This window comes from Brachyhypopomus gauderio, chromosome 14, assembly GCF_052324685.1.
Source record: "Brachyhypopomus gauderio isolate BG-103 chromosome 14, BGAUD_0.2, whole genome shotgun sequence".
Lineage (NCBI taxonomy): Eukaryota > Metazoa > Chordata > Actinopteri > Gymnotiformes > Hypopomidae > Brachyhypopomus > Brachyhypopomus gauderio.
This window is the reverse complement of record NC_135224.1, coordinates 10,537,273-10,560,429: the sequence shown is the minus strand read 5'-3', so window position 1 is coordinate 10,560,429 and position 23,157 is coordinate 10,537,273. Positions and strand designations below refer to the sequence as shown.

Sequence of the window (23,157 nt, the reverse complement as noted above, 5' to 3'; positions counted from 1 at the left end):
CCTAAGACACAGATTATGTTAGTTATTGTAATTAGGTATATGTGTAATTTCAGTAGTAGGTAAGTTCAGAGATTTTGGAGTACTCTTTATAGGATTACACCTTTGATTTGTGGTATTCTGTATGTAGGCTCATGACAAAAGGCACTAGATATGACGTAATCTTGTAGGGACACAAGCAGATTAACAAGTACAGATTAAGTGCCTTAATGGCAAGTTACAACAATGCCAAGGAACATTCATGGGTATTTTAAAACATTTACTGAACGCACCTGTAACCTCTGATGTTTCATTAAACACTCCATGTTTTACAATATGCCCATGTGTTATGTTAGTGTGATTTGTGTCACTTTTCAATGGCATTTATCATTCATATTCTAAAACATTTACTTTTAAGCACCATTAAACACATGAGTATCAACATCCACTAATGCAACTTAGGCATTTGGGGCCAAGTTGATTGCAGTTTTAGGTTTCAGTTGGGGGGGGGGGGGGGGGGGGGGGGGGGTGTATAATTCATTTTTCCAGCTCTGTCCACATTCATGTCCATGTACAACCTGGGACTGCTGGTTCAAATGTCAACTCCAGTACTGGTGAAGTGGGAGGTGCTGTACAATAATTACAGGACTAAAGATGCGCTTCAGATGGCGGTTAGCAGAGGAGGCATATGTAATTGAAACTCATCCTACACCTGAATAAAATCTAATCCAGTGTCAGTAACAAAGGCATAATTCTCTGATAATACAGTCATAGCCAAAAATTTTGAGAACGACACAAATATTATATTTTCACATGATCTACTGCCCTGTGGTTTTTATGTTTGTCACATGTTTTTATCACATACAGAAATATAATTGCAATCATGAGTAACCAAAGTTTTTATTCACAGTTAGAATGAGTTAATGCAGCAAGTCAATATTTGCAGTGTTGACCCTTCATCTTCAGGACCTTTGCAAGTCTCCATGGCATGCTCTCAATCAACTTCTGGACCAAATCCTGACTGATAGCAGTCCATTCTTGCACAATCAATTTTTGCATTTTGTCAGAATGTGTAGGTTTTTGTTTGTCCACCCGTCTCTTGATGATTGACCACAAGATCTCAATGGTATTAAGATCTGGGGAGTTTCCAGGCCATGGACCCAAAATCTGTATGTTTTGTTCCCTGAGCCATTTAGTTATCACCTTTGCTTTATGGCAAGGTGCTCCATCATGCTGGAAAAGGCATTGTTGATCACCAAACTGCTCTTGGATGGTTGGGAGTTGTTCTCAGAGGACATTCTGGTACCATTCTTTATTCATGGCTGTGTTTTTAGGCAAGACTGTGCGAGAGCCAATTCCCTTGGCTGAGAAGCAACCCCACACATGAATGGTTTCAGGATGCTTTACAGTTGGCATGACACAAGACTGGTGGTAGCGCTCACCTCGTCTTCTCTTTTCCAGATGTCCCAAACAATTGGAAATGGGATTCATCAGAGAAAATGACTTTACCCCAGTCCTCAGCAGTCCACTCCCTGTACCTTTTGCTGAATATCAGTCTGTCCCTGATGTTTTTTCTGGAGAGAAGTGGCTTCTTTGCTGCCCTCCTTGAGAGCAGGCCTTGCTCCAAGAGTCTCCGCCTCACAGTGCGTGCAGATGCACTTACACCTGCCTGCTGCCATTCCTGAGCAAGCTCTGCACTGCTGGTAGCCCGATCCCGCAGCTGAAACACTTTTAAGAGAAGATCCTGGCGCTTTCTTGGGCGCCCTGGAGCTTTTTTTGGCAACAATGGAACCTCTCTCCTTGAAGTTCTTGATGATGCCATAGATTGTTGACTGAGGTGCAATCTTTCTAGCTGCGATACTCTTCCCTGTTAGGCCATTTTTGTGCAGTGCAACGATGACTGCACATGTTTCTTTAGAGATAACCAGTTAACAGAAGAGAAACAATGATGCCAAGCACCAGCCTCCTTTTAAAGTGTCCAGTGGTGTCATTCTTACTTAATCATGACAGACTGATCTCCAGCCCTGTCCTCATCAACACCCACACCTGTGTTAATGGAGCAATCACTGAAATGTTAGCTGGTCCTTTTAAGGCAGGGCTGCAATGAAGTGTTTTGGGGGATAAAGTTCATTTTCTAGGCAAATATTGACTTTGCAATTAATAGCTTTTAAGCTGATCACTTTTTATAACATTCTGAAGTATGCAAATTGCCATTATAAAAACTAAAGCAGTAGACTTTGTAAAAATTTATATTTGTATCATTCTCAAAACTTTTGGCCATGACTGTACTGTACTATCTACACCTGCATGTCTGATGTATTTGTTAATATATTACTACACAGCTATATATTACGATAAAGTTTAGAGCATCCAGATTACACATAGACCTTATTTGACAAAACACTACAAATAATATCAGAAGTTTAAAAGTTTAAATTCACAGAAAGAGCAGCGTACAATTACAAGGGGGATAGGAGACACATTTATTGGTTGGGCTAGACTACAAGTGTAGTGAGGAAAAAAGCAGGCATTTGAATGCAAACAGGCATTTATTGAAAAGCTGACCATAAAAATGCAAGTTTCATTACTTAAATTAGATATGCTCAGAAACAGGATGGGCTCGAGTGTTGTTTAGAAACCACCCCAAATATCATGACATATTTACATGCCTGAACCAGAAGAGCTGTGACTCATTTGTATTTTGTCTATGGCTCATAATGAAGTCATTATGCACAACTTCATAATTACATGTCGCTCAATTTTGTTCAAAATTACTATATTCTTTCCATCTTGTCTTCAGGATTTGGTATCTCGAGTATGCAAGAGACAGTTCAAGCCCCATGGGGCAGAAAATAAATACTCACACAGCTGATGCAGGAGGAGCTGCACCTAAATCTGCTTTTATAAGGAGACATCTAACTACTGAATTACAGACATACACTGCACTGGAAACACTTAATGATAATTATTATAAGCCTTAATAATAAAGTGATAACAATAATGTGGAAAGCATTTTAACTTTATTGTAGAAGAATGACGAACAAAAAGAACTTTTCAAAATGAAACTTTACAGCTGATCTGACAAATCTGACACACACGCACGCACACACACACCAAATTAGACGATGAAGGTATGAATATTGAATACAAATGGTATTTTGTCCTTGGAACCAGTTAATTATGAGTTTGAAATTGCCATCAGCAGCATCACAGTTTCTGGTCTAATCCATGAGATTAGATCTAGTTGTGCCATCCGTGGACTCCTGTCGTTTAAGGAGGGTTACTGGCACCATGAAGGGATTCAGTGGACAAAGACCAACTGCTTCCCAGTTACCTACATCAGCTGGTGACCTCATCATCAAGGATGGGCTAGAGTCAACAGCAAAAACTTTGTCTTGTTCCGTCAATGAACTTGAATCATCATCTGTTTGAAGATCCTTTTCCACTGCAGTCTGCACGCTATGTGTTTGTAAAGAGCCATCAGTACATTCAGCAAGGCGATGAGATGCAGTGCTTTGTTTTTCTGGTACCCTGTCTGAAACAGGTTCAGTAACTACAGGCTTTTCCATGCTGGGAAAGGAGACTGGCGTCACTGCTGCCATGGTCAGACGTTTGTAGACCTGAAGTAGGTGATGCTGCAATTCCCTGCAGTCCAGCAGGGGGAGCTCTTCGGGTAGTGACATCAATAGGTCCAAAAGAACAGCACACTCTGAGGTTATTAAAGATGAAAAACCATTTAATCCACCTGATTATAATGCATTTTAACAAGATACTATTATATACTGTATTATTGTATATTATAGTTCATTTGTCACTGCATGACCTACAAGATGTTTGCCTCAATAATAAAGATTTGTAACGACCAACACCAAAGAGCTATTTTAATTTTATAAATAAAGATTAATACATGACAACTACATTAATCAATTAGTAAAGAATACATACCCATTGCACTGAGAGACAGGTTATTTATTTTGTTAATGTTGCTCACAATCTGATAAATCTTCTCAAAATCCACTACATACTTTTTCTCTTCTGATTTGGCCTGTTGGCGTTGTCCGCGTCCAGACCGTTTATAGTGTGACGAGCGTATGGCTGCCGTGGTGGACAACGCTGCACTCCCAGTGGGAGTTAGAGGGGCAGGAGTCGAATCTCTCGGGCTGCTTGTAGGTTCACAGGGGTGTGATTTGGTTTTTCTGGGTGTGGATGGCACTGCAGACAGGTGGCCTGCTCCACTGCCTGGCTGGGCAATACTGCAATTCTGTTGCACACTGGAAGTGGAGGAAGTCAGAACAAGTGGAGATGGCGTGTTGGCTTGTGCACAGGGTCTCGAAACCACACCCGAACCAGGTGACTGAACAGGGGTTACACTGTTTCGATCAGGCAGGGTCACCGGGGAGGAAGTGGAGGGCGGTACACGGGCAGGCCGGGACCCAAATATAAGCTTCCTGGATGAGATGTGGAAGTCGCCCTCTACAGGATTGGTAATGGAACGTGGAGGGTCCGAGTGCACTAGGCTGCGGGGCTCTGTGGCCGTAATCACAAGTATCTGATTACAGATTATCAGACAGAGACAGATAGATATAGATCAACAGATAAATTTCAATACTGCGCAATTTAAACAGCACTTTGCAAGGTCAGCACTTATATGCTTAAATGATGAGTAATAATATTTAGTCTCAAAAACTTTTATGCCAAAGTCCAACAAAGGGTGTACTGTACGTACAAAACTTGAACCTTCCCATCCTTATAATTCTTAGTCCGCATTCATTATATCCAGATTGACCAAATTAGATTAGACCAAGTTTAGGTTTTTAAATTAAAAGACAGAAATCTGATTGGCTAAAGAAAGCCAGTTTGAATGGAGCACAGCAAGAAAAACAAATACTATGCTTTGTTCAGTGAAAAAATGTTGGTCACGTACTTGAGAGAAGGCAGAGGATATTGTTTCCTCATGGACACCAGACATTGTTCGCGCCAGTTCTGCCCATATTTCAATTGGTGCTTTGGCCCTTTTATCCTCCCGTCTCTGCTTTTGGACCTGCTGACTCACCCGCCTCACCACAAGTGTCTTCAAAGACCTTATCTGGTTCTGTATCTAAAAGGAATCACCATTCAAAATCAGGATATGCAGCACAAGACTTTTCAGCTGACTCAAAAAATAGTGGCAGGCCAAGGCTCTGAAACCACCATTACTTATTTAGTCTTAAGTGTATCGTCTTTATGTAGAAAATTTCTATAGCAAGTGTTGTATAGCAGTTGACATGGTCAAACGATTTCAGAAAGTTTCAGGTTTTTTGACAGACTGTATTTAGCACACATACCTCAAGCAGAGAGCGTTTGGGCACTTTCTTTCGAAGCTCAGACAGATTCAAATTGGAATGCGTATTCTGCTGTTTCAAACCACGCAGAAGGCAGCGCAGCTCATAGTCATACCAGAGTTTCCTGAACTTTGGCTCGGCCCTCTTTAAGTTGCGAAAACGCAAGGGTGAAATTCGGGGACGAGATGGAGGCTTCATTGTAACTGAAACAATAAGGAACAAACATCATGATCTGGGTGAACACCACACACAAAGACGCATTTAAATCATACTGTAGACTAAGAGCACTCAGCAGCATTTTGAGGAAAACTGTATGAACTTCAAATCAATCACTTGTGATAAACAAAAAAGTTGTAGGAATGAAAGAATGATGAGTTATTATATTTATATTAAGCTACAAATAAATAATAATCAAACCAGCAAGCTACAGTTTTATTGTTGTGGTGATTACGGTTGCACTAATCTGACTTTTTCATTACAGATACTGAACCTGATACATAAACTTTGCATACTGGTTGATACCCAATACAGATCCAATAAAATTGTTGAAATCTGTGAATAAAGTGTATACCTCACCATGTGGGAGAGACTCACAGCATCAGGACTGACTACACTGCTAACTTTGTAAAGCAAAAAATAACAAATAAACAAAGATATGAATGTACTGGTTTGCTATTTCTCACTAAAATATTAAATGATTGCAGAGGACCTTGGGCCCGTTACAGGGTGCTTCTGAAGGAACGGGTTAAAGTTAATGGATCAGTTCCATTATACGATACCTGATCCAGCTAATTTAGTTAATATTGGGACAGATATCCTGATATTCTGGGGGTAATTCACATTTCATGAATGAAGGATGTAAAGATCAGTCATAAATACATAAAGGGAAGTAGATGGTCATAAACACATAAAGGAAGGTAAAGTAAGGTCCAAGGCTTTGTCACGTTCCGCCTCTACTCCACCTTCGGACAGTCCTGGGTGTAGCGAGCGTGAACGATTCCATGTATGTGTGTGCGTGTTGGTATCTGTGTGTGTTACTTTTTTCACCTGTATCTTGTCTGGTTAACAACTGTGTATTTATATGTGCGTCTGTGTCTTGTTCGTTGCTCGTCTTTACTTGTTAACTGAGCGCCGTCTCCGTCTTAACTGTTTAAATAAACGTCTTTGAGCGAAGACACTCTTGTCCTGGCATCCTGTCTTAGCTCGCCTTTTAACTGAAAAACAGGGTCACACATGAAATTATTTATTTATTTACATCTATATAGCTAGGTAGTAATTTCTGATGTACAAGCTATACCAACAGCAACCAGTAGAAGGACTGAAAACTGTTTAGCTCCTCAACCAGCCAGTGAGAAAGAGATCAGTGAAAACTCATAGCTAAGAAAGTTTGTGAATAATTTGGAATTGCATGGTTTCCTTTATGAATGGTTGTTGAACCAGATTAGATCATTTTATGTCCGGTTCAACAAATACCACTCTTTTTAAATATCTATGGACTTTAATGAAAATTCTTCTTTGAAAATAGTACAATTTAAGCAAGGTATTTTGATCAGTTCATTCAAGTTTGATCTGTCCTGGCATAAAGAAATACAAAAACAAACCATCTTGGTTACCTGCTAATATACCCAAATAAAAACATTTGATTTAAATTGAAAGGACCTTGGAGAAAGAGGTTGAGGCTAATGAATGGGGTTAAAATATATATATTTAATTAAAGATCTGTTTCTCAAAGAGTCCACAAAGAGAAATAGAAATCGAATTTACAAGTAAAGAAATTTCCCACCACTGCTATTCTTCATAGGAGCTGGCACCCTACAGTAAACATACATGATGCTGAGTAGTTTTTTTTAATAGTAATAAAACTGTCTAAACAACAAAATAGCTAACTAGCCATAGATACTACAGATTCCGCGCCTTGTAAAATCGCTGGGTTAGCTAGCAAACAACACGTAAAACAATAGCAAACTCGACTATGTAACGCAAGTTACGTAGCTAGTTAACTAGCGAGCTAGCTAATACATTATTCACCAAAAGCATTCGGCGATAGTAGCTAGTTCATTTGTACTAAATAGCCAACTAGCTACCATTGCTATGGTAGTCAAATGCAGCTTTATGTTCGCTGCGTTGGCTAGCATAGCTAGCATAGCAAGCTAGCTACGTTTTGTACAAAAGTAGCTAACTACCATTCCTCGGAAATAATTAGATTGTAAACGAACCTAAAAGCTGCGTAGCTCTTAGATCAACACGTAGATTAGCGAATTATACCAGCCGGTTAGCGGCTCGTTAACTAATCGTAGCTACACACCTACCTTAGAAAGCCAGTAAAGCCACACAAAACTCTGTAGGCAGCTCGTACAGAAACGCTGAAAAGGACAAAAAGTACCGCGTTGAAAATGCGTTTCCGGTGATGCAAGCAGTAAGAGTAGTGGTGGATAATCCTGACGAAAACCTGTAAAGTCTAATGCATATTTACATTTTGTGCGTAATTAATGTATTGATACACCTGACTCGTCCACATGATGAAGACTCACCTCAAGCTGGGCTAATGCACATTGCTGTTACATGCAGGGGGGCCTATAGAGTTTTGTCTGTAGATTAGTGGAGGATGGAGCCAGATAGCATCGCTTGGAAAACAAGTATGGCTAAAATGGAAAGCTTTAAAGTTACAAATGGTGGTAACATAGTATGAAGTTTTGCAGTAGTGAGTACTAGAACAGGGGCAGGACTGTTATAAGGGGCAAACTGGATGGTGAGGAAAAAAACCCATTAACTAGGAAATTTAGGCTTGTAGATACATTCTGAACTTTTTATGGTTTGAATATAATTCTGTGCAGATACGGCTTTGGATTTGCAGCCAATTTTCACCTGCATATACTACATAATGTATATATTTTTAGGATTCAGTCATTAAATAATAGGTTAAACACTGGTGCTGCTTAGCATGTTTTACGTCTTTCTCAATTTGGTGCAAGTGATTATAATTCTTCTTTGTGTGGTGTTTTGTTGGTATGATCATTACAAAAAAGTCTCAGTTCTGAGCATGTACAAAAGCGTAGCTGCCTGCTGCATCAGATTCTTCACTGCCTTCTTCCACTTCTCCAGTCTATATTTAACGCCACAGTCTGGGTTTGTAGAGCCAAAATAGCATTTGGGGGCACTGCAGTCCACCTCACTTTCAGTTTTTACTTAAAGTAATATACCAAGACAATCTAGGACACCATGTTTTCAACAGGACTAAACAGTTTACCTGCCACCATGTAAAAGGCCCGGTATATAGGTCAAGATTATGTTCAGAAAAAAGTCAGGGTAGCGTTTTAAATAATCTTTTATACCATTAATTATCTTGGCTGTTGGACCCCAAGTAAATAGACTGAACTTCAATGATCCTTCAACTACACTTCAATTATGTATACATTTGAGGCCAAAGCACATAGCGTGACTCCTGTTTGGGAGTAATTATATCAAACCTACAGAACCATGTATGTACAGCATACTGGAATACTTGGTGGGCCATTGGTTTTAATTAGTTACATGCTGTCACACCCTTAAATGCTCTACATCTGCCCCAGTATATTGATTTCACTGCCCTTCCAATGATCGTTGGTAGCTGTTTCTGCTTACGGATTCTTTAACATCTGGGCATGTGACACTGTAAGGTCTCGTCAATCACCTGCACAAATATGTAGTCTGTGTCTGTCTTTGCTATTGTGTTTTGCCTTATTTTAGCCTTCGGCTCGTGTTTCCTATTTTAGGAGTTGGTCTCAGCAGGTGCACCATTGTTTTCCATTCTATTAATTTTCTCAATGGGTCTGCTTGACAGTTTGCTTCACTGCAAATGTGTCCCAGAAGACAAAACTGCTAAAGACTCATTTTTGTGTAACATGGTTGCCAGTAAGATTCTGTCATGTGCACGTGTGTACGTTGGTTAAATTGCATGGGAATAATAGACCAAAGTGTGCTCCTTTTTCTGTGAGTGTGTCAGTAGTGTCGTTCCCTGTCATGCAAGGCGGTGTCAGCTACTCCCTCACTTCATTTGATTTGGTGTAAAGATAGCCACAGTAGTATAATTGCAAATGAGTCCTTGAACACGTTGTCTGCTTATTAACAATAAAATGTCCATCCAAGTTTCATTAGGTCACTATACAGTTGCATAATGATGTCAAAATACCACAAAGGCCACCAAAGACAAAAAAGGAGCTCTAAATTATTTGTGAGTGTTTTGGCTATATTTATTTTGCAAACTTAATTGGAGTCTTGATGAACCATGTTGTTTCCATATTGTCATCCATTTGAGCTCAGGACTTCATGATGCAGTTGAAATAAACATAAATTATGAAGACATGTCATGACTGATAACGCTTTATTTTTGGAATCAGTTTATGAAGATGTTATAGCAAAACATTGGAAGGATAACATTTTTAATTAAATAAAGATCTTGGAACTAATGATGGATCTAGATGCCTATTTTGCTGGAAACAGAATACAACAATATAATGTGAATGAAAAAATGAAAATGATGGTCTTAAAAATGTATTATTTATGGTCTGATTCAGATGGACACAGTCCTTCTATCAAATGGAAGTCTGAGTAGGTTGACACACACGCACGCACGCACGCACGCACGCACGCACACACACACACACACACACACACACACACACACACACACACACACACACACATTTACAGAAGACTTTTAATCAAAATGCCCTTTCTTTCAGTTATCGAACATGCAAAATGGAAACATTTATAAAACCTAAGTTGTACTGAAGTAGAGGAATTTTGTCATACCTTCTAGGTTTCATACGGTTTATTATTGGTTCAAACGGTTCTTGGCAATGGAATTTTAACATGATTGCAGGGTGCGCGAATAATTCTCTGGGACAATACTCGAAGCTAACACAAAACCCATTCGTGTGATCAAGGTGAACCTAATTTAGTCATCTTTCTTTCACTCAGCGTAATGGAAAAGCGAATGAGAAGCGTGCTCTACAGCATCCGATTACGGAGGGGGGTGGGGTGAGGGTGGGGGGTGGAATGATGTTTTAGGAGGTACGTTGTACCCACCGACGGGGGTTGGGATTGTGGGAGGAGTCTAGAAGGAATATATTAAGAACCTGAAGCGGTCGAGGTTAAAATTCTCTTTTCAATTGAGTCACTGAATACTGACTGTAACTTACATTTCCTCTGCACCTATTTATCCAGGGTCGCTTTCTTCTAGGCTACATCAAACGCCCTCAGCCTCCTACCAAGGTGGGTAAAATTCCACGAACATTTTGTATCATCCTATTTTACTGTACGTTCATAATGATGTCATGCCACTTGCTATGCATCCAAGGAGTCTGCATTACAGACAGGCATTTTATGAAATATGAAGATACTATGTCTGGATTTCTTATGAATTGTACGTCAAAATTTGCTAGTTGTGTTGCTGATTTTAGTCGTTTTCAGGCAACAGCATTCATTTAATGTATTCGATCCTCTTTTTACCCCCCGCTATCCACCCCATCCCCAACGGCCATTTTGTATGAAATTTCACAGACGATGGGATGATTAAATGAGATGGCTATATGTTTGAAAACTGCGATTGATATTTATGTCTGCGTATATAACCAGGTCAAGTTGAATGTGTGCGTAATTGCTGTATTGGCGCGCGCCTATGCGGTTCCTTAGCGGTGCTGGTGTTTCCCCTGCTACTGGAAAACGGATCACGGCGTGGGAAAAATCCTGTTCCTTTGACTTTTGCAGTTTTCCCATTGATTACTTTGTCAGTATGCTCTGTGCATCTCACAGCAGTGACCTATCCTACATGTCTTATCCGCATCCACCACTGAATGAAGAAAAACCGTGTACATATATATATATATATATATATATATATATATATATATATATATATATATATATATATATATATATATTACACATGTAACCCTCCGTTCATTTATGATATATGACCATTTAAAAATACTTTAAGCCTGTATGGTCAGCTGTTGTAATTAGCAAATTGTGATCGAATGAATTGCAGTTTATGACACATACAGTTCTCGTGTGGGGGCGGGGCGGATGTAGCACATGCAAGGATGCTGTGAACAGGGTCTCATAATTTATGAAGCTCACGACCTTGTGTCCATTACAATTAGAATCGAACTGTATGAGGTTGATTTTCTCATTCGTATCTGTGTGCTCCACAGACCGAACAGAAGTCCTTAAAATTGTGAAAATCTAGGCATGTTAGATTGCGTTCTGGTTGTGTTTGCAAAAGAGAGAGGAAGGCAGAGAGAGGGAGTACTGGGGGATGGTGCATAAATATGTCAGACAGGTTGATGATTGTGTTGTCTGTACTCTGTTGTTTAACCTACTTCATTAGAACATACAGGGGGACATGCATTTTTAATGTGCAAACATATTTTAAGAGGTTCTCAATCTCAAATGAGTAGAACTGTTGTATACCATGAAGAAAGGAACAAAAAGAAAGGCATAAATAAACAACTGTCCTTAAATGAGCCTTTTTAAATTTCTAACAGAACAGTATTTTACTCTCCTTGTACGTTAGCCCTGGTTGAGGAGAACCTCCAATGGCTGACCACACAGTTATTGGGAGGGTGGTGCGGGCTGTGTGGTGCAGTGATGGAGGGCATGCAGCAGGGTCGCGCTTGGCTAGTTTTTATGGCTCGCACTCAGTTTAGGTGTAGCTCAAAATACCGCAAAGTCATTGAGTAGATCGGGTCATAACATCCACAAGTAATCAACACTTATTACAACATACAGTGCTTTCTTTCAAATAAATTGGAGCTTTCACTGGAAATGGCTTGGTTTGGAAAGGATAGCTTAAGAAGCAGATATTTTCTTGAAACAATTTTTGGGGCAATGCAAATATGGGTACTGATTGGATAGCAATGTGTATCACAGTAGAATATGTATATTGTATAAATATATTTGGACAAGTGAAGATATGTATTCCAGGTATTCTCTTGCTATTTGTCACTTTCACTATTTCTCTTATATTTACCACGTATAGCACATATTTTTGTTAATGTTTCATATATTAATCTGCTACTACCCTATAGGAGAGTGTTATTCTGATTGAAGATGGCTTGCTATTATGCGATACATAAATATAGCCCAGTGACAAGACTACAGTGACCACCACTCAAATGAGAAAATGAATTCCAAAACATACCCTCCACCCAGCTCTGAATTTTGAACATATATGTGGGCAGAAGTGATGTCTCCAGCAAGCCCTTGGATCTCATCCTATTGATTAATCTATAATGTCTAAAGCATCTAATTTTATTTTTGTTAATTCAGTGCTCATCAGCACAGTTGTTATTATGCTATTTTTATTTTCCTTAATCATATTTTGCCTGTCTAAATGAAGTATTATGTTATTGTGAACTTGGTTCTAGCAAGTTAATCAGACTTCAGTTTGTTTGTAGTGCATGTTTTTTATGGAACAAAAGGTATGTAGAGTAAATAATTTAATATGACCAAGAGAATAAAGTTTTGAAAGAATCATCATAAACATTTTGATTTGTTAATTTAGCATACTGTTGTCATTACTGAGATAGTCTTATATTTATGGACTAATTTAACACTCTTTCAGCGCTATATAAAAATAAGATTCAGGGTGTTCACAATAACCTTCTGTGGTAACTCACATTCATGAAATCACCATTTTTGTGAAAGCCAGGTAATTTCAGTAATCTGAATAATGAACAATGCATAATAGTATGCTCATAAACATAAAAAGCATCCATATAGACAAGTTACATAACCATTATTATTGGCCTCGCTGATGGACTGACTGATCTTATAAATAATGTATTATAAATAATTGTTTATTATGTGTTTATTAGTTGTTCACTATTCAAATGAAATACTGTTCCTTTTACATATGTATTTCCTTATGCTATAGTTGTTGTAGCCAAGCATTTATTCTTGCACTAATGCAATGGGATTTTATCACTGGTGTCTGGAGAGCTTCCAGTAAGGTTTTAAAGGTAAATAAGGGCTGCAGATGGGAGAGAGGAGACCGCACATTAATTAGTCCACAACAAACCACTGACAGACAACCACTGATTCAGCTCAAAACAACGATCCATCATTTAATTAGGTAAAATGCACAGTGTAGTACAAATGGAAGGGTAAATGAAGGACTAAGAGAGTTGGTCACATGTGCAATGGGAAATCAAACTGTGCTGTGGTACTTTCAGCAAATGAACCATGAATGAACACTTTTGTAGCAAGCTCACAAGCAAGCATCATAATCCTTTTGTGTCTCTGCTGCACCAAAATAAGCTGTCCAAGAACATGCTGATAGGCGATACTCCCATCACATGTTCACAAATAAGTAGGCTACCCATAATCCAATTGTTTTTTTCTGCAGGACTCAGATCAGCTGTCAAAGAACACGTTGATGGACATTTCTCACATTTCAGCATCGTACGGATGGAAAAATACACGGTTGTCTTTCACACGGTCCATAACCCAGGGGCTAGACGGCGTTTTCTCTGGGAACTGTCTGTTGATTTTCAGATGAAAATTTTAGATCCCTAGTCAGTTCAAAATCTTCTTCCCCTCCCTGCCCATACATGCACGCCTGCACATACTGCATTTGCACGCCAACCTCTTCTACCTTTTTTCTGGAGATACAGAAAAAGAAGGGAAGGGGAAATTAGTCACGGTTGCTCCTAGTCACGTAAACCGACTGCCAGTCTGGCACAGGGAGGTTAGGACTATGCCATCATGTCTTAGACCTGGCGTGACCCTGACTGGAAGTCATTGTTTGGGCTGATCTTTTGGTGATATCCACTTTTGTGGGAAAGGCTTTTTTGTGGTTCTGTAGTAAGACAATCTTCTCAAAGGCTCTGTCTGATATGGATTAGATTTAGCATGAACAACTAGCATGAAGAATGCTGATATGAAAGGCTGTTCACATCCAAGGTCTAAATAACAATAAGTAATAAAACCGAGAAGGGATCACAGGAGACGAAAGCATGCGTTAGATACTCCTTATTGTCCGAGACTGAACCTTAGAGAATGTTTGTTTTCATTATTCTGCCATTTCTCCTGCCTTCAGCAATAAAGATGAAGATTGAGAACAGCCTGCCTTGCCACCAGCTCCCAGAGGTGCATCCCCACAATGAATTGCAGTTCACTGTAGCCACTGAAGAGGACTTTGATGACATCATGGCTATGAGCCAGGATATCTACGGGGGCCTAGATTATCTCCCAAGCCGTTTTCAGGCGTGGCTGCAGGAGACCAACCGCACAGTCATCCTAGCTCGCAAGCAAGACAAAGTGGTAAGACCATTGGCCACTAATGCCACCGATAATGATTATTTATACTCTACATATGCTATGAATGAATCTTAGCACTCAGCAACCCCTTCAACTACATTTCCCAGATTGCACTTGAGTCAGTGTGTGTTATTGATGACGGGGAGACGATGCTGGTGGAGGGGCTCCGTGTTGCGCCTCAGGAGAGGGGCAAGGGCGTGGCCGGGGTACTGCTTCGCTTTTGCTCACAGCTTGTGAAAGCCAAGTACCCTGAAGTTAAAGTGAGCAGACTGACCAGAGATGACCAACTGGGGGCCAAGGACTTCCAGAAGTACAGGCTCATCACCAAACAGGTAAACACCACTTGATAATATTACTGTAGCTTACACTGTATTTGTATGGAGGTTTGTATTTGCATGGACCCTTTAATGGACAGTCAGTGTAAATGCTTCAGTTATTTGATCTGGTCATATAAGACCACAGGTAAGTATGCCATCATTTCTAAACAGAAAGTACTGCTGATATCTAGGTAACATTCTCTCACTTCATCTTTAAACTGCTGTTCAAAGGGAATCCTTCTGGTCCGCTTCTGTGCTGAAGACCTAAAGCTACGCTTTGCTGAGCTTGGGCTAAACATGGGCACTGCAGGAGATAGCGTGCCCCCTTCCAGTACACCAGTGCGTTTGGAGCCAGCAGAAGTTCTTCAGATTTTTTTGAACCATGGGATGATGCAGGACATCCTACCCAATGGCACGATTGTGCAGGACTGGCAACCCTTCAAGCCTCTGCCCAGCAACATGGCGATCCTGCTGAAGAAAGACATCGACTGGATGGTGGATGACATCACCTGCCCATCCATGGCGAGCCTGTGCACTTACCCCATCCCTGTGCCCATCGGTGATGACTGGTACTACCTCAACATTGACATGTTTGGCAAAGACCTGGACCTGGCTCTGCAGCAACTTCTGTGCCACCTGAAGACCCACACCGATACACTGAAGGGTCATGTGATGTGCCAGGTTTTCCTAGATCCCCCACTGTGGAGGCCCATGGCTGACTTCTTCAAGGAGACCCTGAAAGTGGAGCTGGTGAAGGAATATACAGAGCAGTGTGTGGTGGAGTCTGATGTTGTGTAGCACAAGGAGGGATACCAGCTGTGAATGAGAAACTAAAGATGCCCCTCTCCTCACACCCAGATACCAAACTCAAATTGGAAGAGCTTTGACATCTCTCAGATGGTTTCCTTTCATATCCTGCCCCAGAACAAAACTTTACTCCTAGAAATAACAGCAGAGGTCTAAATGTCCTACTAGTTAAACTGAAATATACTTGAAGTCTCACAGTTAGTTTAATAACTATAGTAAAGTTTCAATTGCAAGAAAATGAAACAACAAATTAATCAAAATAGTAACAATGAAAACGAAATCAGTGGAAATAGAAATGCTTGTTAGGATGCATAACTTATTTCAGTATGCAGTATGGCATGTGCGCATCGACACATGCTCAGTTGCAAATAAGACTGCACAATCTTTAAGGCACTTTATGATAATCTGAATGGGATATCTTACTTTAGATGGTGAGATGGTTGCTTTAGAGACTACTTTGTCTGAATGTTGCACTGTAGCTGCTACTATTGAGGGTAAAATAAAATATAACTACATTTCATTCTTACTCATAGAATGCCCAGAAGGAAATCTAGAATACTTTGAAGACATTGGGAAGCAGTGTAATTTAAAGTAACTAGCATTTTCTCAGGGAAAACAAAGTTTATCTGTTTTATTTAAACACAATCATAATTATATTTTCTATTAGGTTACTAAAACGTCTCCTAACTTATTTGCTGTGTTTTCATCAGGAAATGCTTTGTAGTATTTAAAAACTAAACATACAAGATTTGATGTCCGACAGTGAAATTTGCTCTTTTGATATTACAGTCTTAAATGTTTGTTTTATTTTATGCCACTGACCTTCTTTACTATTATTGTTGTATCGATACATATATTTAACAACAACAGCAGTAGGAAAAACATTACTTTTCTTGAAAGAAATGCACTGTAGATGTAATGTGCAATATTGAACATTTACTACAACAATGCTCATATAGGCTTATTTGCTAAATCATTTGTTATATGGTTAAGGGCAAAAATTTTATTTAGCCATTAATAAGAGTTTTAGTTTTTAGTTGACAAGTTTGTGTAATTATCAAATGACTAACTGACAGACTTTGAATGATATGAAAAGGGAAACATTCAACATACTAACATTGTCCAGGGGTTCATTGTTAGTAATCCATTTGAGAGGATCTACAATGCTCTGAAACAAGTTTTTGAAGACCGATGAAGATCCACATATTGACTTTTTTTGACCACCGAAATTTAAGTTGAAAGACCTTCAATGGCATATTGGACATAGACAAGCTCCAGTTTTATAATACACTAATGATCTTGGCAGCCTAGTGGTGCTGCTGATTTTTTTTTAATCAGTTTTACAGTGCATTCCAAAATAATTCACCTCTTTGTCTGCCTCAGGAGATATAACAATTTTAACAGCAAACAAAGATAAAACATTGAACTTATTTTGGAAAAAGAAAATACTCAATTTGGAGATTAAAAAGAAGATTGCCACTTCCAACCTTGACTGTAAAAGGGATGTTTGGAGAATAAACAGTTTTCATCATGAAGTTAAAGCCTGAAGAACACTGACCAACATCATGAAACAGATAACAGAAAGCAATGATGACAAAAATGGGAACACTGACCATAAATTCAAATCAGCCATCCTGGAAGAGCTCGGAGAAAGCAACCACAAAAGAACACAGTGTTGAGTCTGTGGATGGCTTGGGAAGAGCACCATGGAAATGAGTCCCTCGCTACCCAAGCTACTGAGGGTGTGAACAGACATTGATGATGCTGAAAGAAAAGAAGTATGATGGTCACCACCAAGGAAGAAGATCCTCGTCCTTCAAACACGGTGTTCCAGCATCCAAGGCTGAAGATGCACAAATCAAGCAAGCAAGTACACCATGGCCAATCCACACTCTCCCCCTCTCTGCCTTGTCAAAAATGGTTATCACCAATTTGGCTACCAAATTATGAGAGCTAAATATTTTAAAGGGTTGTGATTTAAACAAGGGCAACCCACTATAATAGTGTTCATACTGGCCATTCTGTCAATGAGAATGTTTCTTCTTTTTTTAATATTACTTTTTTCAGTTGCCAGAGAGTCTGAGGTCAAAAGAATGAGCAACCCTTTATGATGTGTTTGAAGTAATAGTTCGGGAGTCAGGGATCTCTGATAAATCAGGTCTCTTGTTTCTGTTCTGCTAGCAAATGTTTACTGTAATGTTATGGTTTGGATTATTTATTTTTGAAAGTGCAATTTAATTTGTCTTTTGGTTAATCTGTTTTCTTTTTGTATTTTATTTTTAATGACAAAATGGCCAGAATGGCGTACACCACTTGATGCTGTAGTCCTACGAGAGGATTAAAGTACTCAACATATAGTACTTACATAACTAGTCTATAATGTGTCCACAAGACACAAATCAAAACAAACGACCCATTAAGGTTTCATAGTTACCTTGATAGCTTAGTATATGTCTTTGTCATGGTGATAAAGGCTGGATTTCACTTTATGAACTCTGAACAACCACTTAAGAAAAGGAGGCCCTCTTTTCCCATCTTTCCTTGGAGTGCACTATGTGGGTCTTGTAGTTATGTCAAATATGCATAACATGTCTAAGGTCTTTAATGAATTGAAGGCCAATTCATCAGAGACATCCTATTAAGATTCTGACACCTGAAATTCAAAATTATTTAAAAGGTTTTTATTTTGTTTTTGGGTGATAAATCAAGAAAGATCAATGTTGGGCTTGTTTCTGAATAGTATGCAAACATTTTATGTAGGCCTTCCCAAGATCAGGTGTTATGCACGCACATTTGATTTAGACAGATAATGGTCAGCAATCTCTCTCTTAATTTATTCTTGAAAATACAAATGTTTCTGAAACCCCAGTCTTGGTGTGTTTTAGACTGAACAGCATGTCACCTACCTGTGAATATGGCACTTAGCTTCCACAAAAAAGCAATTAAGATTTTGATCAGTGCTTAAAATTGTTCAAATCATGCCAAGTTGGAAACATGCCTGCAGATCTTTCTTCATTTATTAAGGTCATATGCTGTCATGCTGAGCAAAATAAAAATGTAATTATGTTTGAAAAAATGTTTTCTGAAGGGGTATAATAACTGTTATTGCAGTATGTATTGTCTTCAAGACAAGAGTTGCCCTACAAAGTGTGTGAAGCTTTTACTGTGTATACATCGTGTGTTTTAAGAGGCAAAACATACAAATTTTTAATTTATATATAATAATATATAATTATTTGGAAATAATTGGAAATAAGTTGACCAGAAAGCTAATATTTTTTGACACAAATTCCACCTGGTATTTTACACTCCATCTCATATTTGCCATCTGGTTGTATGACTGGTGATTTCTTGATCTGTGTATTAGTCACAGACTCAGTATGAGAATCAGTGTCGTTGTGTAGAGGCCATATACATGTTTTTCCCTCTTCAAAGCACACACACTCTGTTGATAGATTATACTGACCTACAGGAAGAAATGGGTGTTGTTTTAGTTGTGTATGCAAATGTGAATGTTTTTTTCCTTCCTTTTTTTCCCACATTTCACACTTTTGTTCCTTTCTAACTGTTATTAGCTCCTAATAAATAAGGTAGTTGAGGTATGTGTTATGAAGGGTAATACATGCATATGTACTGTGTTGAGGTGGAGGTAACTGTGAAGGGCACAAGGCTGAAACATTGGTAACTGTACTGTGTATACGGAGCTCATGTTTGTTGCTTTCTTAGAAACTTACATGGCATGCTAACACAAACTGTATGTTGTTAGCAGACATGTTGGATATTTACTGCTGAAATAATGAAATAGCTCACACTATGGTGATTACTTGAAATATCAACTGTTATGCATATACATATGAAAGTTAAGTTTGTCAATCTGTAATCGGAGTTCTAGTCCTAAGCCTCCCTTGTGAGCTCAGTTCCTGCCTTCAGAGGACTTTTATAACGCCCCCAGAACAGATCGACTTCAATAGTAGTGCGCAAGAAGTTGCCAAGGGTCCTTTTTTGCATTTGGCTGACCAATCTTAGGGATACACTAAACATATGCTGGTTGACAAGTACATGTTTCACATCTGCAAGCATGTCCACGAAAAAAGTATTTTCCCTTTCACGTCTTGAAACAGGCTGTACACCGTGGTGAAAGCCATAGCTGTGGTAATGATGGCAAGGGGGAGTTAGCAGTATGCATGGCCAGGATTAGGTTACTAAAGAGTAGTAGCAGTAGAGACACCACAATTAAGTCACTGGTCTGGATTTGGTTTGGTATACAATAAGGCCTAGTCATGATCAGAAAGGAAAGACCTTTGAGGTCCATGGATTAACTAGCTGCTACTGAGTCTACTTAATAGCCACGTCTCCATGTATCTTGACAGCCTTCCTCCATATGTACCACAACAGTAAAAACACTATATATATATATATATATATATATATATATATATATATATATATATATATATATATATATATATATATATATATATAAATGTGTGTAACCAAATTTTGCTCATGTTATACAGTGGGATTTTACCAGGTACACATTAATAGAATATACTTTCATCCAAAGAGCGTGTCTTGCTGTCCCTCTTGGACTGAGTGAAAGAGGATCCAGTGAGTTCTTGTGGTGTCATCTTGCAGTAATTGAGCTTGTTCAGGGTGGAGTTCCCTCACCTTCCACCTAAACCTATACCCAGATTGTCCCTCTGGAGCTTTGGATGGAAAGAGTTAGCAAGGGAGGTTGAAAGGCTGGGCAGAGAGAGTGAGCCATGACCATATATCCCAGACATTATTGAATGCATTCCTTTGTTTGAATTTTGAGCCCTGTGACTTTGTGATTCCTTTGCTATGCATTTGAAGACTGAGTTTTACATGTTCAGGTGATAAGGCTGAATATGCTTGTGAGCCACATAACAACAGCATGCAAATGTTATTTTACCAACTACAAGACATGCTGTTTAATAGCATTTCATCTATATATTTTTAGGTGCTGTGTTTGGAAGTTATCTGCAACCGGATGTTGGTGCATGTGTTCTAAGGTTATGCTATGTAAATGACACTGATTTCATTAAGTTGTCTTGTACTAATAACCTACTGTACCTACAAAACTTTTATGATTTTTTTTTTATTCTTTATATTTAAGATACACACACTGTTGCATTCTAATCACATAAAAACTATGAGTAGAACTTTACTGTAATTTTCTGTACCAGTCATGGTCATTCAGTTGTCCAGATAACTGCTCCTCAGGTAGTTCCTCTAAAGACACCATTATAATGGTTTTAGGTGTACACCCTGAATCTTAGAATGATGTGTATCAGGTACATTTTAACAGTGGCTTGCCCAAACCTTGTTAGTTCATACCAAAGACTTCAGTTTATAACTTAAGTCGAAGGTGCATCTAAGATAGCATGGACCTGTTTGGCCCTGTCACTAATCAGCTCTTTTTAAGAGCAATCAGGAAAAACTCCCTCATAAAAATGATAATAACGTTAGCTGAAAAGTAACAATGGAAATAAATGATGTGCCTGCTAGAGATTTCTGTTATCCACATGAAACATAGAGGATTATCAAAGACATGGTCATTTCCATCATAATGTCAGCATTTATTTAACATCATTGCTATTCATAGGGTCCAACTAAATGGCCATGGTCTGTACTAGTATGTACCTGTCCCAGGGGACTGGATTTGGGGGTGATGACCACAACACCTCCTGTGATCATCATAACCGGATGGCAGGTTCCTCTGTAAGTCAGGGGTTTGAGTGCCTGTGTAGTCCATCCCTTTGATGCAGCAGTAGCTGTTGAGTTTATTTGTCCTTCATTCCCCTTCATCGAGTCTCACCGAGGTCCACAGACACAGTCTCTGTTTTATTCTCCATTTTTGGTACCTGAAGAAAACATAAACACTAAGGCAAGGTCAATCTAATCTCTTATGCAGTCCAAATTGGCTGAGGTGAGACATCCTGTAGAAAACTCATAGCATTACTGTTAATCAAGGGGGTGAGTATGCAGTTCCAATGCCGTTCAGAGGCATTATGATGTATTTGTTTTTTTAAGGTACTTTTCTACAACCCAGTAAAACTGCTTATTATTAAGCAGTGATTTCAACTGAATTGAATTTTTTTTCTTTTTTTTCAAGAAATTGTGAGAGATGCAAAGCTATTTTAAATACAACATGTTTTTTTAAAAAAAACTTTCAATCCCTGAGAGATCTTTGAGATGTGCATGTTGCATGAGTGAGGAGGGGGGAGGGGTAAAGGGGTTGACACTGAGCATGTGGCTAGGTTAACACTAAGCAAAGTAACTTTAAATTCACACATACAAATGTACACTTGATTGCGAGATCTTGTCCTGATGTTTTCAGTAAGACTTAACCCAAGAAGTATTTAGGCTAATTATTACCATAGGGTTATCTGCTTTAAATGACTTGCTTACATACAGAGACATGAACACATACACATTCACAGATATTTTTTGGTGTAAACCTAGCCATATACATAATGAGCATTTTTTGTTTACTAGGACAATGCTCAGTAGTAACATTTTTCCTTGTTCCTGCTTGTGTTTTATTAATATTGTGAAGTGCCGTCACTGTTTGCATCTGAACATTCTTCTTTCTTTATATTCTTGATTAGAGCTTCACTAGGATCATTTGACATCTTAATGAATATTAATCTATAAGTGTTAGATATACCAGTAGATGTTGTGACACAGTTCAGGAAAAATATAGTAGCAGAGAAAATGTATGTGGATTGTACATTATGTTGGGTTAAGCCGTCTTAGTAAGGACCGTGCTCTTATTCTGCTTTTTGGGTATATTTTTCTAGGATAAATGAAAACAATATACAGGACTAATGGACTAATGGACTCTAGTTAACTTTTTTGTTTGTGTTTTCTTTTAGAAATTCTTTGTTGATTTTTTTGTGTGTGTTTACAGCTTATGTTTAATCTCTGTTTTAGGTTTGTTTTAAGAAGTTGTTAAAAAGATAATTCCAGTATTCCAATATTAGGCTTCTTCCACTACGTTTCAAGAGCCACAATAATTTGTATAAAACGTGTTCCTTGCAGTAATGACCAATGTCAATCCAATGGGAATCAAGATCTCTATCACATTATGTACACTAGCCCATTGTGAAATTTTGGTATAAAAGGATCAAATATACCCACAAATTTATGGCAGGCACTGCAACATTTTTTTAAACCAATTACATTTCTTTTAGGTTTTTTTATCATTTAGCCAGCGAGCCATTGAATGAATGGTTATATGGAGAAGAAAAATTTGGCTCTATATACTATGTGGTCTTCTTAAGGGGAGTTCTATTCTTGTAAAAAAATTCACTATTTTCATTGTAAATATTTTTTTTTTTACTTATCACGGGATTCACCTGAAATTTGATCAGTTTTCCATTTATGGTGCCACAAAGGATTTTAAAGTA

General features: G+C 38.6%; 2 protein-coding genes across 9 annotated transcripts; one reads left to right on the top strand and one right to left on the bottom strand.

Annotated features, from left to right (window-relative positions):
* Positions 1–2,979: 2,979 nt before the first annotated feature.
* snapc2 (small nuclear RNA activating complex, polypeptide 2) lies at positions 2,980–7,917 on the bottom strand. 8 transcript variants are annotated; one of them, XM_076972966.1, is made up of 7 exons: positions 7,829–7,917; positions 7,607–7,660; positions 6,415–6,511; positions 5,301–5,500; positions 4,901–5,074; positions 3,922–4,525; positions 2,980–3,685 (listed from the first exon to the last, which is right to left on the bottom strand). In XM_076972966.1, exons 4-7 carry the CDS (start codon positions 5,493–5,495, stop codon positions 3,198–3,200), a joined length of 1,461 nt encoding a protein of 486 aa, XP_076829081.1. In that variant the 5' UTR covers positions 5,496–5,500; positions 6,415–6,511; positions 7,607–7,660; positions 7,829–7,917; the 3' UTR covers positions 2,980–3,197. The 8 variants fall into 8 exon arrangements, with proteins under 8 accessions (XP_076829081.1, XP_076829087.1, XP_076829082.1 ...); XM_076972972.1 differs by lacking the exon at positions 6,415–6,511 and having other exon boundaries at positions 7,829–7,846; XM_076972967.1 differs by lacking the exon at positions 7,829–7,917 and having other exon boundaries at positions 6,345–6,511; positions 7,607–7,744.
* A 2,497-nt stretch (positions 7,918–10,414) lies between these two features.
* Positions 10,415–20,140, top strand: nat16 (N-acetyltransferase 16). Its single transcript, XM_076972848.1, has 4 exons — positions 10,415–10,550; positions 14,380–14,603; positions 14,708–14,932; positions 15,149–20,140. The coding sequence occupies exons 2-4, from the start codon at positions 14,388–14,390 to the stop codon at positions 15,713–15,715; spliced, it is 1,008 nt and encodes a 335-aa protein (XP_076828963.1). The 5' UTR covers positions 10,415–10,550; positions 14,380–14,387; the 3' UTR covers positions 15,716–20,140.
* The last annotated feature ends 3,017 nt before the right edge of the window (positions 20,141–23,157 follow it).